Source organism: Ixodes scapularis, unplaced genomic scaffold, assembly GCF_016920785.2.
Source record: "Ixodes scapularis isolate PalLabHiFi unplaced genomic scaffold, ASM1692078v2 PGA_scaffold7__128_contigs__length_106722199, whole genome shotgun sequence".
Taxonomy (NCBI): domain Eukaryota; kingdom Metazoa; phylum Arthropoda; class Arachnida; order Ixodida; family Ixodidae; genus Ixodes; species Ixodes scapularis.
The window spans coordinates 74,568,667-74,584,494 of NW_024609882.1; the positions used below are offsets into that span (position 1 = coordinate 74,568,667).

At 47.1% G+C, this 15,828-nt stretch overlaps 1 protein-coding gene across 1 annotated transcript in view; it reads right to left on the minus strand.

Moving 5' to 3' along the window:
* LOC120842856 overlaps positions 1 to 15,828 on the minus strand; it is a 112,478-nt gene that overhangs the window by 52,807 nt on the left and 43,843 nt on the right. The window contains exon 2 of the mRNA XM_040214044.1: positions 6,445 to 6,539. Within this exon, the coding sequence (XP_040069978.1) occupies positions 6,445 to 6,539 (95 nt within the window). The remainder of the gene's footprint in view (positions 1 to 6,444; positions 6,540 to 15,828) is intronic.

A 15,828-nucleotide genomic window follows, 5' to 3' on the forward strand; every position in this document is an offset into this window, starting at 1 on the left:
CACCCTTCCCACATCTTCCTCAAGAGCTGCCCTCTAATTCGACATTACAGAAAATTGTAAAGATCTTTCATTTTTTGTTATTATTCTCAAGGTTTTGTTCCTGTGATCGTTCACCAGCTCGCCTCCGCAGCACCCCTTATTTTAAGGGTGCGTTGTTGAATAGCAAAGTAAAATTGAAAAAAAGACCATACCTTAAAGATTCGCATATTGGTCGCTATCAAAGGCATTCTTTTCATTACAAAGCGCATAATATATAGCAAGCCTGTCTTCCCGCCATGGAAAGTTTCAGCAGGTGATAAGGCTAGAAAAAACAAATACGACAAATCTCTGACAGCGAATGTCTTCAGAACTTCACATTGATTGAAGTTTGGCCCAATTATATAAAGCTTGAGTGTTCTCAGCAGACTGCGCAATTATGAGCTAAACTTGCCTACTGCTATTCAAAAGGGGGGAAATGCAGCAAAGGCTTCCTTTGTGGCATTTCCTACTTTTGTTTCAGACAAAGTTGTGTCAAGGAGGCTGCAGCAAACGAAGTCACAAAGTCTTATGATGTGGCCCATTCAAAGAAGTCCCCTGGTGGAGAAACAAAGCATCCTTCGCCTGCCCATTTCTTAGACGCCGATTTCCGCTTCAATTGCTCGTCTTAAAAAATGTTATGCATTCATCGCTATTCAAAATGTGCTCTAGAAATTCCACGTTATCATCATAATTGAAAAGCAAGACTCCCCAAATGGTCGGCATGTCTTGACACTGGTCGTGCGTTGGTGCGAAACGGCTTGTCCCGAAGCAGAGGTGATGTTAATTTTGTCTAAAATTTTGTGTGACATCTAATATTGATGTTACATTCCCTTATGGAATGACGTTAATTGTTTCTGAGACATTTCTACGAACAATGATTTCGACCATCCTACGTTTTTTATCCGTATTCCCTGTTGCGTGACTGCCTGCGTGTGTTTCATGTTCGACTGAATTTTTTTTTCTAAGCACCCATGCAACATAAGAACGTATGATTAAATTATGGCTTTGTTATCAAGCACACACTACACATCTAAAACGTTCCATCGCATATTTATCTAGTTTGAGCGAACCCTGGCATTCACTCGCTACTCCAATTGAGGCTTTTCAGTCTTAGCCGATGGCACATGTGCACTATCTATCTTCTGATAATCATTTGCGTTTTCGGATAGGCTAAAGCGCTGCATAGATTTCGCTAAGTTTAAAAGTACCTCGAAGCGTGTGCATGCTGGAATGCACCTGAGCCAAAAATAACAGAGCGTCGCCGAGGATGTAGAGTATTCCGGGAGCGCGACGCCAGCATCTATACTCTAGACCAATAAAAGCCTGATCGTGAGCGGCGGCGCTTCCCCGGCAGCCACAGCAGGCCAACAGGAGCGTGCGCGTCTAAATGTAGGATACGCCATGAGCCGAAAATGACGACGTTTGCAGGCGTCCAAAATGATTGCCCGAGGCACGGTCAAACAATGGAGGTACATGGATATGTCAGAACATCCAGCACTCCAGGACACGTCAGTAACCACCGTTACCTGTCGGGGAAACCTAGCCGTTGCGTCCTTTCCGGCTAAGTTGAGAACCGAACCCATGCGGACAGCAACAACATGAACAGTTTGTTTTTGATCTAGCGGAGCGCTCGGCTCACGCAGTCGAACGCTGCGTCAGCGTTCCACGAGGGTTTGTGTTCACTCAGTAAAGCACCAATAGAGCGATACACCAAACGTTCAGCGGAAGCGTGACGCCGGCAAAACTTTAGTTCAGATGAGGCAGGCAGTTCATCAGACTCCCGGTGCCGTGTCATGCTCTGAACGCGCAGTGCTTCAGCGAGGTTGTTCCAAGTGCACAAAAACTAACGTTCCCTCAATGCATTGCGCCAGCGCCGGCGTAACGAATCTGGCTGGTGATATCGGTCTATTGAACACGACTCTTGACAAGACGCTGATTCAAAATATGCCCTTACTCGAGTGAGATAGATGACTTGAATAATTCCATCCGAGGGATTTTTATAGAGTGGACGTTTTTTGTAGCGTGAGCTACACTGGCCGAAGTTGACCAGTTTTGCGTGACTGTCTAAGATCCGTGCTGCGCAAGCGCGAGGAGCAGTGACGTCACACGGCGCACAGCTGGCGCGCCGGAGCCGCCGCCGCCGCGCGCGCCTCGCCGGTCTGCGCATTCCAGAGGAGTGACGTCGTAGCCACGGCAGACGCGCTGGGGCCGCCGCGTGCCCAGCTGTCCGCCTCCGTTGCGCAGTTGCCAAGTCTGACGCTGCACCGGAGCCGCTTGATAGCACCTCTCATTTTGTGCGCATAAGCTCACGCTATGTATATCCTGGCCTAGCCGAGCTAAGCCACCGCAATTTTTTTTTTTTGTAAAAGCAAGCGTTTCAAAAACTTTTATAGATTGACCTTCAGCTCGATAAATGTATTTGGGGAATGCAAAGCTGCTGCGCATTGCGACCAGTCCTTCAAGAATTTGACTGATACGTGCCATTAACCTAGATCATGTAAGGTTCTGCGAGGGAATATTTTTAAAAATTTATTTCTTCATGCCCCAATATCCAACAGCTCAATTTTTGTAATAATTATATTTGTGTGACAATACACATATATACCTAATTTCGTCGTATTAGATTAATAAATGTTCCACAAAAAAAAAGACATATACAGTGATACAGGGTGCTGTGCTGGAAATATACCCGACAAGCGTGTATGAGATAACTTATGAAAACCTGTTTCATAAAGTTTGCAGAGAAGTACTCAGGTATCTTCCATGAAGAATACCTTTGATTTCAAAAGTACTTGGAAATATAGTTCAACTATTTTCAAATGTGCTTTCTAATTGCGCAACTTGTGCGGTCTTCAATGAGGAACTCACGTATACTGTTTACAAGACGAGCGCACATACAGAGAAAAAAAAAGTGCAGATATAGTCCCATTGCTAAAAATCGAGTCTTATGAAGAATTTATATTTATCACTGTAGACGACAGGCGTATTTGGTATATGCAAAGTTCACCTTAAAAAAAGTTCTGTCACGTAAAGGAACGAAAAAATGCAAAAACAATGGCTCATGAAAGAAGGCTTAGATTCTGGTGACATATCTAAACACAGAACTTAGGTATGACGAAAACTCCACAAATAGCGCACTGTGGGAAGGAGAAGCTCTGCTCCTGCCCCAGAAGCCCGTTGTGGGGACCGAGGAGTATTCCAGTGTACTGTACAGGTAGGGAAAACCCAGTTGGGAAACAAAAAAGGATTCCGAGCAGGAAGCACAGGAAACGCAGGGGACAAAGTGGTGGGGGGGGGGGGGGGGGGGGGTCTCTTGTACACTTCATTTTCTTCACATATTTGCGAAGGTATATATACAGACAGAATGCACACGCTTGCAGGTGATTGCTGCTCCTTTTTAAAATAATTATTTCTTGACGCTGTACCAGGTACTTAAAGCAGTATAATTTGCAACCAATGCTAGTTAAAGTTAATTAAGCCTCAGTTCGTGGAGCTCGAGCGCCGTCCCCCTTCCTTTCCTTGGAAACAAACTCATCACACACTCGCATACTTCCTTGACACGGGCGGGCCCGGTCACGCTTTAGTTACACTGTCGGCGTTTAGACGGGACGGAAGAAAATTAGATTCCGGAAGTAAAGAGATGATCTTCTTGGTCCTTCAAACTTCGACGTTCATCGCCATACATGTACGGCGGCGATCATACATTTGATAGTGGCAGCCTGAGCGGCAACAACGCGCACCGCGGGGAGGTGTTGTTATTTATCTCGTTGGCGAGCTATAAACGTTACATTCGAACGGTATTTCGCTTTGCTGGGTATATTTATAGTTGTAAAATTAGATGCTCTTCACATGTGATACGCCCGACATGGCCGCTTCTCATGTCGACTGCTCGGGTGGTAGTGGCGATTGGAGCGCCGGCCCTCCCGATTCAGACATCTGATGCTTCTCAGAATTAATTCAGAGGAAAACGGATACAATTCTATAGAGAAGAGCTGTAAATCACTGTTTATTATCCCAGTAAAAAGGTCTTCCCTACACAAGCGCAAAGCAGAATGCACGTTCTTTTCGCTGAGAGTTTTCCCGATGCGTTCTGCTTCGTTCCGATGTGTAGCAGGAGGAACCCGGTTAGGGCCCTGAGTTGTGCGCTTGCGGAAACCACTGGACGCAACCAATAACGACACACGCAACTGTGTACCATTGGGGAGGCGCTGCATTTCATTGCCGCGTCGTTAGAGTGCGCTGATAGTACCGGAAGTCACGTGCTCCCGTATTTACGCTAACTGGGATTACGATAGCACATAGCTGAGTAAACCCATTTATCAAAGAAACATAACGTTAGAAGCGTAGGGATTCATCAGTTATCCACCGGAATCGTAAGAGAGCAGCCGAGCAATCCTAGTTGATGAGCCGTGTGATGAGCAGAATCTAGGCCGTCTTCTATGTGTCAGCATTAGTGCCCTGGGACATCAGCTGACCTTGGACGTCATTGGAGCACACATTTATAGAGTTCGCAACGGGGCCGCGGGATGGGAACACAGCGCTAGCAACCGAAAATCGCCGGCATTTTGAGGGACGCGGGTGTATCACGGGGCGCTTGTCACCCCCCCCCCCCCCCCCCCCCCCCCCTTCGTTCTCCCCCATTTGCGCCACGCGGCTGGCGTGCTGTTACGCACTTTGGACGCCCTGGGACCTCCTGCCATCGGCATTGAAGACCTGTGAACGCACACAGGCTGCGATTCCGTTCTTCCGCCTGCAACGCCTTTCTTGACACGCAGTCGTCTTACCGTGCCACCGGGTCACAAGCGCACTGTTCCGTTGCCATTCCATACACAATGTGAATGCCCAACAACAAGATGGTTTTGTCGTTATTCCCCCTTCCGGCGCCCGTCCTCCGTGGAAATGCTTACTGACCTGCTTGCATTAAAAAAAGAGGTATTTCAGGAATATTCACTCCACGGAAAAGTTATGAGATGCTTTATTCATTATGTTTTGTTGTATATAACCTCTGCTCAAATTTCTCAGAATTTCTTTGAGCATTTCTGCCGATTTTGTTTCATTTTAGGTGGTTTAAGTAGAATATAAGGGATATTGAAGAACCGTCTAGCTTGTTAATGTTTAGAATGCGTAGTTTGGGAACGATTGCGGAAGAATAATCTAGGCTTCACGGGAAGCTCAAAAAGAAGCCGCCCCATGCCACACGGAGTCAGTCTCGTCCCAACGTTCTGCCCGGCTGTTACGCCGCCATTGACCCTTGCGACGCTAATCTTCGTTTTTTTTGTTTTTTTTTTTTTTTGGGGGGGGGGCGGGGGGAGTTTTAGTTCACCCTATTAAATATTTAGACTACTTAACCACATAAGTTGCTGGTAATTTGTTATTCGTGACAATATGACTTAATAACCTCAGCGTAAAAAGTGCCCATACAGCGGTGCCTTCGGGTGCTGAATACCAACTACAGTTGCGCTTGAAGTAATTTGGTAGACTCATTTTATTCATAAATAGATGTTTACACTGGTTCATGTGTCTATTTCGCGTGTTCATGTGATTCACTTGAACACGACTTCATACCAAACTACCCGAATGTTTACCTATCCTTTCTCATCACCAACGTTCCTTAACTAATGCTGTTAACGAGGGAAAGAATGCACGAACATCTTGAACTCTCCTTCTTTTCTCTGAACGTCTTCCCTGGTGATGTGCCGCTAAATTACCCATTGCTCTTTTTCGAGATACAATTGTCACCAGGAAGTTTGGACTAAAGTGATGGGGGTATGGCAATGCAAGGATTTTTCACAGTTTGCCGTCAAGGTAATCTGGAGGCGTTGATAGTTGTCAGATAGCTGTTCTATTTTGGCTGAAAATAGATTAAGTTATGTTAAAATTTCACGACTACCATAGTGCCTAGAACAATGCCAGATAAATTATTCAATTGCAACACGTGCATGTAATAGTGACTAATCATTTTTTTAGTTTGTGTTTTTATAAAATATTACGAAAGATGAAAACAGCCAATGCATATTATTCGCCAGAAAATGAAAGAAAAATTCTTTCTTATGAAATTATATTTTGAACTGTTTACTATGACTTAGGCAATAATTTTAATTCGAATTTGAAATTTACCTTAAATTTGACTCGAAGCAATATTAATTCGAAGTAAACTTTACATAAGTAGATATAATGTTCGCAATTCATTTTGTGCTAACTAAAATTACCCTGATTAGCTAAAGAATTTTAGTTGCACAATTTCAATCTCGTTACATGGTGTGTGCTGGGCAACATGTCATAAAGATATTTTAGGACACGTCTTTTCTACAAAAGAAAAAAAAACTTTCTGGGGATCGGCACAAAATAAAAACGTCGTCTTTTGCGTAATTAAAAAGATATAAATTTACTTTAATTGTAATATGTTGTTTACGTTGAAATACTTACACCTTGTCCTGTCATACCGCATGCGATCTGCCCTACGCTTTCGATAAGTTTCATGCATGTGTTCCGCTCTCTGGTGGTAATCGAGGAACACGCTCCTGAAATGGGAGATTAGCATGAAAGTCATCAATAGCATTGAAATCAACTTATTGAGATATTTTTAATTTAAATCTAATGTAACACACGGTCAAAAAAAAAAAAAAAAGATCGCCGCTGTATCAGTTAAAAACGAAGGGAACATAAGGCGACCGTAAGGTTAAATGCGACTTTTTCTACCTTGCTATCCTCGCCATTTTCTGTATGAGACTTGTTTATTCAACGGAGTGCGAATGCTCAAGTATATAATTGTATATTTATTGCTTTCCCAAGGAAATATGTTTATCAGTTTGCTCGTAAATTGACTAAACTAACGTTTATTTTCTTTGTATCTTCAGTTTCTTTTGTTATTTTGTTGTAAGTTATCTTTGTTCCATGCATCCTGTAGACACTAGACTGAAAGTTTAAAAATGCCGTTAAATGCAAGAATATGAAGACATCTTGCATCTCAATGGGGCGGCACGAATGTTCGTAAATCTTACACATATATATAATTTTTAACACTGTATGCACACTATACTCTGTTTAACTTTAATACGCCTCGCAAGTGGGCTCATTTTTGTCTTCTGCGCATGAGAAAGGAAGTAGCGGTGACGTCAGAACGCCGAGCCCTGATTGGCTGATTGCGACCCCCTATCCGAGAGTCGTCTGCTCCTTTGCAACGTCGTCTGCGTCTGTCTTACCTTTCCTGCGACCTTCGGAAGTGCAGGTCTTTACGAGCGAGCTCGACTTCGGCTTTCAGAGAGGGCACACGAAATAACTCGAGCGGTACGTTGTTTTTGTCTAACAACTAGCAGACGTGCATCAAGGAGGGAAGTCAAAGGACTCACTGGCGAGGTGTCCCGAGGCGCCGAGGTTTGTTTGCTAAGAACCGAGAGGTGAGGATGCTTAGTGTCCGCCAGTTCCCTCCCAAATACTTTTTCCCTCCTTTCGTGTGCGGCGAGACCCCTGATTCTTCAACGGCGTCGGCGAGTTGGTGCAGTTAACGTCGTCTGCTTTACGTCTGCTAGTCAAAGCGATGGCTGCTTTACCTTTCCTGCGTCTGTCGGAGATTCACCGCTTTTTTACCGGCGAGAGTCACCGTTGCCTCGAGAAACAAGGAGATAACAAGAGGAAGAAATTGACCTCTTAATCTAAAATTGAGGTCAGCGATCAAAGTACAATACGGGAAGGGTTCACAAGGGTCGCGCGGGCATATTCGATTCAGCACGCCAGCCGGTCGTGGGCAGACGGTCGCCGAGTCGCGGAGTACCTGCTAGGCCTAACTGCCGTACTCGCTTGGTCGTGTTCGTTGGAATCGTGGTCGTTGGAGCTTTTCCCGGGTGTTTCTGGATCCAGCGTTCTTGTTCGTCGTGGTCTGTTTCAAGTGCTTTTTACTTTTTTTCTTGCTGCTTCAAGTCGGGACGCGTGAGAAGCGCACGTAGAAAAATAAACATCCGTGGGTCGTCGCGACCGCGACGCTGTCGGCCATGCTGATTTGATCGTAAGAAGTGCGTAGACATGTAGCTTCGGAGCTGTCGTAGGATTTCGTCGTAACTTGCGCAAAACTTACGAAAATTTTGTTTCGTGAATACGAATTCGTTCTTAACTTACGTCTTACGCACATTTTGGCGTAAGATCGTTTCGTGAATCTGCACTTCCGAAAGCCGCAGGAAAGGTAAGACAGATGCAGACGACGTTGCGAGCAGACGACGTTGCAAAGGAGGAGACGACGCTCAGATAGGGGGGCGCGATCAGCCAATCAGGGCTCGGCGTTCTGACGTCACCACTACCCCCTGCGCAAGAAGCAGACGAACTTGCCCTCCGCATAGCAAGCGAGGTTGAAGCTACAAGTGCGAGGGTGTGACCTTGAACAGTGGTTGCGCTACACGAGCGTGCGTGCTTGACAGGGACAGTAGGGAGTTTTCGTAGACCGCGCTGCCCCCTCCGCTAGGCGTTCCGCAACGAAAAAGTTGCTACTGCGCCTGCGCGCCGATAGCCTTGACTGTGGAGTTCCCGCTATCGTAGCGGGTTGCGGAGGGCGTTGCGGGACGGCGAAAACGATCTACGAAAACTCCCTAGTGAAAACCCGGAGCTCGCTCTTGCAGCCTCCTTCACGCTCACACTTAACGTGAAACGGAGCATAAATAATTTTCTAGTCAGTGGTATACTCGGGGTCAGGTTTTTGTGGCAATACAGCCAAAGCAATAGGCGATAATACCCTCGCCCACATCGAGCGCTATCGAAGCTGTCCACGCGCTTTCTTCCCTTCTTCTCTTATGCCACAAAACGTTGACCGCGACTATAGCCATTTATCTCTCGCACATTTATTTGTTTTACCTTGAATAGTAAACGCATGTAGGAAAGTGAACTTCTAGACTATAATCTTTAGCAATATGTGGGTTAATATATTTAAAATATTAAAGAATAGTTAAATATATTATTTAATATTTCAAAAGACAGGTGCGTCACTACCCCCTCCCTTTCCTTAACTTACAAAACTCGATGTCGGGCACTATTTTGTTGTGTCAATTATTTTTAGCGTGCAGCGATTCACAAACACGCGTAATTCGGTGCGTTGAACATACTTACTGGCATACAAGATTTCACAAGACTTAACATGAATTTTGTGACATAAATATGGGGCTTGGTTTGGTTTTTGAAAGAGTGGGGCAATAGATTTTTGATATGTGTTTTATTGAGATACTCCAAATATTATCAGGGGTTTTAATTTCAATTGATACGAACACTGTCCTCTTGAGAACGTGCGCCACAAAATAAAATTCCCTCGAAAGATAACTAATTCAACGCTTACGTTTCGAGATATATTTTGAATTAGGAGAAATTGCAAAAGGTGCTTTTTGTCCGTGACGTCGACCCTAAAATAGGAGCGGTTTCAAATGGCTCCTATGAACACTGCTACACTGCACTAAAAAAGGGACAAGAAATCTCCCAACATTTCCACTCGCGTACTTTTTTTAGAATCTGGGACGGTTACAGAAAGAACTTATATTTTAAACCATTGTATCATATTAAGAAGCATGTGTTTTTATTGTTCCTGAGTGTCACGACAAAAATAGAGTGCCCCTCCTCGTCCCCCCTTCCAACCAAATAGTTCTTTAGAGCCGCAAAAATAAACGACGCATCGCCGAACACTTATTTTTGGCCAAATGCAGTCCTAGGAGTAGGAACCAGATGTCAACCCTACCGAAAATACAGTATGATTGACGTATGAAAAACAAACCGGCAGTCTAAAAAATGGTTTGAATATACCAGGAAACTTACCATGTTTTACAAGAACGGTTTAACAGTGACGGTGCAGCAGCTTATTCAAGACTGTGCTCCGTTTCATACATAGCATGCACCGCAGTCAAAACTAGCGCACCGGTTTGCATCGCCGACCGTGCCTACGTTCGCCCCATAAAATAATGCGTCCCCTGAAAAACAAATTTTAAAAATCCGAAAAATGTGTTTCCTCGGAGCTAGTAACCGATAGTGGCGTTATGATTTCGACGGAGCACCAATTTTTTTTTCTTTAATAAAAAGAAAAAGGTAATGTAAACTACTTTAAAAGTTTTCGTCCGTGCGGCAGCCGCTGCGGGTTTTCGGGTTTTGTGGCACTGGCTGGTTTTGAGAAGAAGGTGTCTTACGCAGCAAGCTCAAGTACCTCTCCTGCTCGGATATTTTTGAAGTTTCGTTGTGCGAAGACCTCGAAAAAGTGCAAACAGGTGATCGTCAATGTGTACGCGAGTACAAGAACGCGTTTCCCGGAGACGTCGGTCGTGAAGTCCTGGAGATGATCAGTAACGACACCGGGGTGTGCGCCCGTACAGTTGCGAAGTGCAAGGCGCAGTGTCTACCTGGCAAGGTGGTGTCCCCGAAGCGAAGACCTCGACACATAGAAGTCTCAAACATGGGGACCGTCAAGCATGATGAATTCACACACAACGCCATTTGCCTGAAGGTGCATCGCAAGTACCCCGAGAGGGAGATTCCTACGCTTGACAGCTATTTCAAAATAATCGGTACAGGCCACAACTCTTGTCGATTAACGTCCTATTATAAATTTTGGGACAAGGCTGCTATCAGTGCGATTCCTCATTCCACGCTACGCGAAAGAAAAATATAACTCGGTGCTGGAGGCAAATGACACTTGCAAAGCGGCAGAGCTGATGGTAGAAATGTGGCCTCGCGGCGACTTATAGATAAAAAGCAAGAAGAAAGGAAGAATTGAAATATGCACTTCGGCGATGCGCACAATCTTACACAAAATGTACGGCTACAAACAAAATAACTTCGCGCGTCAAATGGGTTCGAACTACCGCCACCGAGACGTCGGTATCGCCAGAGCAGCGCCTTGTACCACTCGTCCAAGAAGCGCGCGGAGTGACACATGTTTTTCTTTCTGCTTTTTAATGAGCACGACTTCAGTACCTTTGACAGCGTTGCACACTATGTATGTAAAGAAGTAAGTGCCCATTTTGAGAACCACACTGCGAGTTGGAGCAACGCCGAAGGCTCGCGTCTCGCAGCGCCGCCTGTTGAATGACCATTCGAAGAGTTTGCACACTGAGAAGGTAAGAGCGTTCGTATCGAAGAGCTCTCTTTACAACGCCTACACACACGCAGAGCTCACAATTGAAGGGGGCTCACTGAGGTTTAGAAACCACCGATCGTAGTAATCGCATTTCAAAGACGCCGCGTTGTCGTAGTTTGTTTTTCACCAGCTAAGTCATGTAAGGCTGAGGCCACGGCTGGGGGTTCCTTCGCCGGAAACATAAAGGAACCAAGCAAACGACGTGAGGCTCGCGGACGCGGTTCGTGGAAGCCGACGACGTCCGAGCCACGATCCGAGGAGCCCTGGTTGCAGCCTTGCTTCCGAAAAGTCTGGATATTATTTCCGGCAGGCACACAGTACTTAGACAGCATGCTTGCGGCTGATTCGGATCGCAATAGGTGAATAACAGGGCAACCCAATGCACAGAAAATAGGTTGAGCACGGCACAGAGCACGCACACAGAACGATCGTCGCCGCCATGTGGAAATAAAACGAAGCTGAAGGAGGCCAAGCTTCAGATTAGTACACAATTAAATCCAACATACTTTATTAGAAATAATTATATAAATGTTAAAACGGTTTTTAGAGCGCAGCTCTTAGGGGCCCGTTTCCAGCCTGAGCGGCGTCGGCGTCGCCGTTGGCGTCGCCGTCGGCGTCACCGCGCCCCTCCCTCTCCTCCTCCTTCCCCTCCTCCTCCTCCCCCTCCTCCTCCTCCCCCTCCTTCTCCTCCTCCCCTCATTGTGTAGTATGGTCCGGGCGGGTCACGTGACCTCGGGGGAGGGGGTCACATGACCCGTTTCCAGCCTGTGCGGCGTCGGCGTCGGCGTCGCCCCTCCCCCTCCTCCTCCTCCCCCTCTGCTCCTCCTCCTCCCCCGCCAAGGTCACGTGACCCCGGGGGGTGACTCCCCTCCCCGGTCACGTGACGGCCCGCCCAAGGTCATGTGATCCCGTCCCCTCGAGGTCACGTGACCCCCCCGGACTTCTGCCCTCCTCCTCCTCCCCCTCAACCTCCTCCGCTCATTGTCTAGTATGGTCCGGGAGGGTCACGTGACCTCGGGGGAGGGGTAAAGGAGAGGGAGGGGGAGCAGGAGGGGAGGAGGACTAGCAGGCATGATCACGAGGGAGGAGGAGGAATATACCCTCCACTCCTCCTTCTCAAGAGCTGCGCTCCAATTCGGCGTTACAGGAAGTTGTAAACGGCTTTCACTTTTTTGTGTGTTTAAAAGTCATAATGTAAGTCGACTAAAACAGGAACATTCACGTTGCGTCAAATGCGTTTCGTCATAACCATAGAGTTATTATAATCCTCCTCAGTTCCTGTGACCCCAATCGGGGACAGTGGTTTAAACGCGTGCAGTTGGTCACCGAATGGGAGTCTCCTCTTCAAATTCAAATTTCCCGCCTCTGCAAGCCCTACTTTATGCACGCTCCGTGAGATGGCGCTACTGGTCCAGCAGAAGCGCTGCACAGCGCGTTCCAAGATGGCATCTTCCGTGGAATCCGCACGCCGTCGTCCTCGTGGTGAGTAATTTTTTTAGAGCGCAGCTCTTAGGGGCCCGTTTCCGACTTGAGCGGCGTCGCCGTCGGCGTCGGCGTCGGCGTAATCGCGCGGTGCATCATGGGAAATGTCCCATAATGCACCGCGCGAGCCCCCCACCAAGGTCACATGACCTCGTGGGGGGTCACGTGGCCCCCTCCTCGAGGTCACGTGACCCCCGCCGATGTCGCGTGACCCCCCGATGACGTCATCGTCACTGATGACGTCACCGGCATCCACATCGTCATCGTCATCATCACTGATGACGTCACCGGCATCCACATCGTCATCGTCATCACTGATGACGTCACCGGCATCCACATCGTCATCGTCATCATCACTGATGACGTCCCCGGCATCCACATCGTCATCGTCATCATCACTGATGACGTCACCGGCATCCACATCGTCATCGTTATCATCACTGATGACGTCACCGGCATCCGCATCGTCATCGTCATCATCACTGATGACGTCACCGGCATCCACATCGTCATCGTCATCATCACTGATGACGTCACCGGCATCCACATCGTCATCGTCATCATCACTGATGATGTCACCGGCATCCACATCGTCATCGTCATCATCACTGATGACGTCACCGACATCCGCATTGTCATCGTCATCATCACTGATGACGTCATCAGTGACGTCACTGATGTCGTCACCGGCATCCGCATCGTCATCATCACTGATGACGGTACCAGCGACGTCACTGATGACGTCACCGACATTCGCATCGTCATCATCATCATCACTGGTGAAGTCATCAGTGACGTCACTAATGACGTCATCGGTACCCGCATCGTCATCGTCACTGATGACGTCATCAGTGACGTCAGTGATGACATCATCGGCATTGGGGGTCACGTGACCCCCAAGGTAACGTGACCCCCCCCTGGTTAGTTTAACCCCCCCCCCAGTGCCCTTCCCTCCTCCTCCTCAAGAGCTGCGCTCTAATTCGGCGTTACAGGGAGTTGTAAGCGGCTTTCATTTTTTTCTCAAGCAATATGCACTAGAACGTTACTTTCAGGGTGTCGCAGTCCTTTTGAAAGGTCAGAGCACTGCCTGAGAAGAGCTTAGTGTCATAGTTGCGTTGTTATTTGCTGCTAAGCGTTGTTTAGATCTGATGTCCCCAATCGGGTACTGTGGGTCCTAAGTACCACTTGATTGCTTTCAGCACCGTACCTGACTGACGAAGAAATTCAGGCCCTACTGCAAGAAAGTGACGCTGATCTTACAGACTCAGAGGACACCGATGCTCTTGCCAATGGTGTGGACGGCCGTGGTGATGCAGAACCTGAGAGTGATGATAGTGACGACAGCCAAGACGATCAAGGTGACCAAAGGCCACCAGCAATGACTCCGCCAAGGTGGAGGAGCAAAGCGTATGTATCTTTCAGTATTCTACGCGTATATCAAGTAAACTAGAAGATGCTCTGTGCACTGAAACCCACTTCTTATTTTTGAAATCAGATTTTCCGGCATTACCATCAGAGAAGAGGAGGAAATACCAAGCAGCCAGGCGCGCCAGGAGCCAGACACACCATTGAAATATTTTCTTAGATACTTTCAAGAGGACTTCTGGGAGGAATTAGCATACCAGACAAATCTATATTCCGTTCAGGAAAAGGGGGGGAGGTCAATTCAAACGGATTCAAGAGAGTTGAAGATGTTTGTTGGTATCCACATTGCCATGGGTGTACTGAAGCTCCCAAGAGTTCGGCTCTACTGGTCCCAAGTGCTAGGTGTTGATCTAATTGCACAAGCAATGTCAAGAAACAGGTTCTTTGAACTGAGAAGCAACATTCACTTTGTTGACAAGGTGTCGGTAACCACAAAACAAAAGGAAGAAAACAGGCTCTTTCTCGTAGAGCCTATTGTGAACTCGTTCAGAAATGCTTGCTTGGAGCTGCCCCGATCTCGTGAACTATCAATCGATGAGCAGATGATTCCGTTCTCGGGGAGATGTCCCGTGCGGCAGTGTGTGCCTTCCAAGCCAAATCCTGTCGGCCTTAAAAATTTTGTAATGGCATCTCCGGATGGCTTGGTTCTGGACTTTTCCATCTATGTTGGCAAGGGCGCAGTGTCTGATGATGACATGCGAGAGTTTGGACTTGGGGGAAGCGTCGTCAAGAAGCTTCTGGAAACACTAAGGAGGGACCGAGAGACTTTCGTGTTCACTGACAGGTATTTCACGGGCCTGAAGATAGCTGAGCACCTCATTGAAAAAAATGTTTTTATGACCGGCACAGTGATGGCCAACCGTACTCGTGGCATTGCAGGGACAATGCCGCCTGACCGGTCAATGCAGCGCGGCGAGTCACACTGTAAAGTGCGAAGTGACGACAAAGTGTGCATTGTGAAGTGGAAGGACAACAAATCTGTCTTGGTCTTATCCACTGCATTCGGCACAGAGCCCGAAGGAAGTTGCAAGAGGTGGTCGAAAGATGAAACGAAGAAAATAAAAGTGAAGCAACCCGATGCAGTTGCAAGGTACAACAGGTACATGGGCGGGGTTGATTTAATTGACAGGTTTGTCTCCTACTATCGGATCTCTTTGCGAACAAAGAAATGGACTGTCCGCGTCTTTGCCCACTTCTTAGACTTGGCCTGTTATAACGGCTGGATAGAGTACAAGAGAGACTGTGAACGAGCTGACGTTCCAAAACAGCAGAGACTAGATCTTCTTGACTTCAAAATGAACATTGCAATTTCACTCATTCAAGCAGAAATACGGGGATCCAAGAGAGTGCGAGAGCAGGAAGAGGAGAGCAATGAGGAAGAGACTACACACACTGGGCGGCAGAGGAGCAAAATCATTTCGCTTCCTCCAGATGATGTCAGATACGACATGACAGGACACTTCCCAGAGCACCAAAGGCTTGGATCACATATGAGGTGTAGGTATCCAGGTTGCGCGGGCAAATCAAGGGTGAAATGTCTGAAGTGTGGTGTATTTCTGTGCCTCCAGAACCGCAACTGTTTTGTTGCCTTTCACACGCACTGAGTCCCACAGGACCCAATCGGGGACAGCCTAGTTTCACAACTTCCCTTCTTTGTTTGAAAGAACTATTTTTTCCAGTGATTTTTTGTGTGCTCAAGTGCCAAATAAACAAGATTGAAGCAAATCGTGCAAGTTTTCTGATCTTGGGACTGCCGTTGCAAATTGAAGCAGACAGCAAGCAGTCGGAAATTGACTTCCGGTAATGCA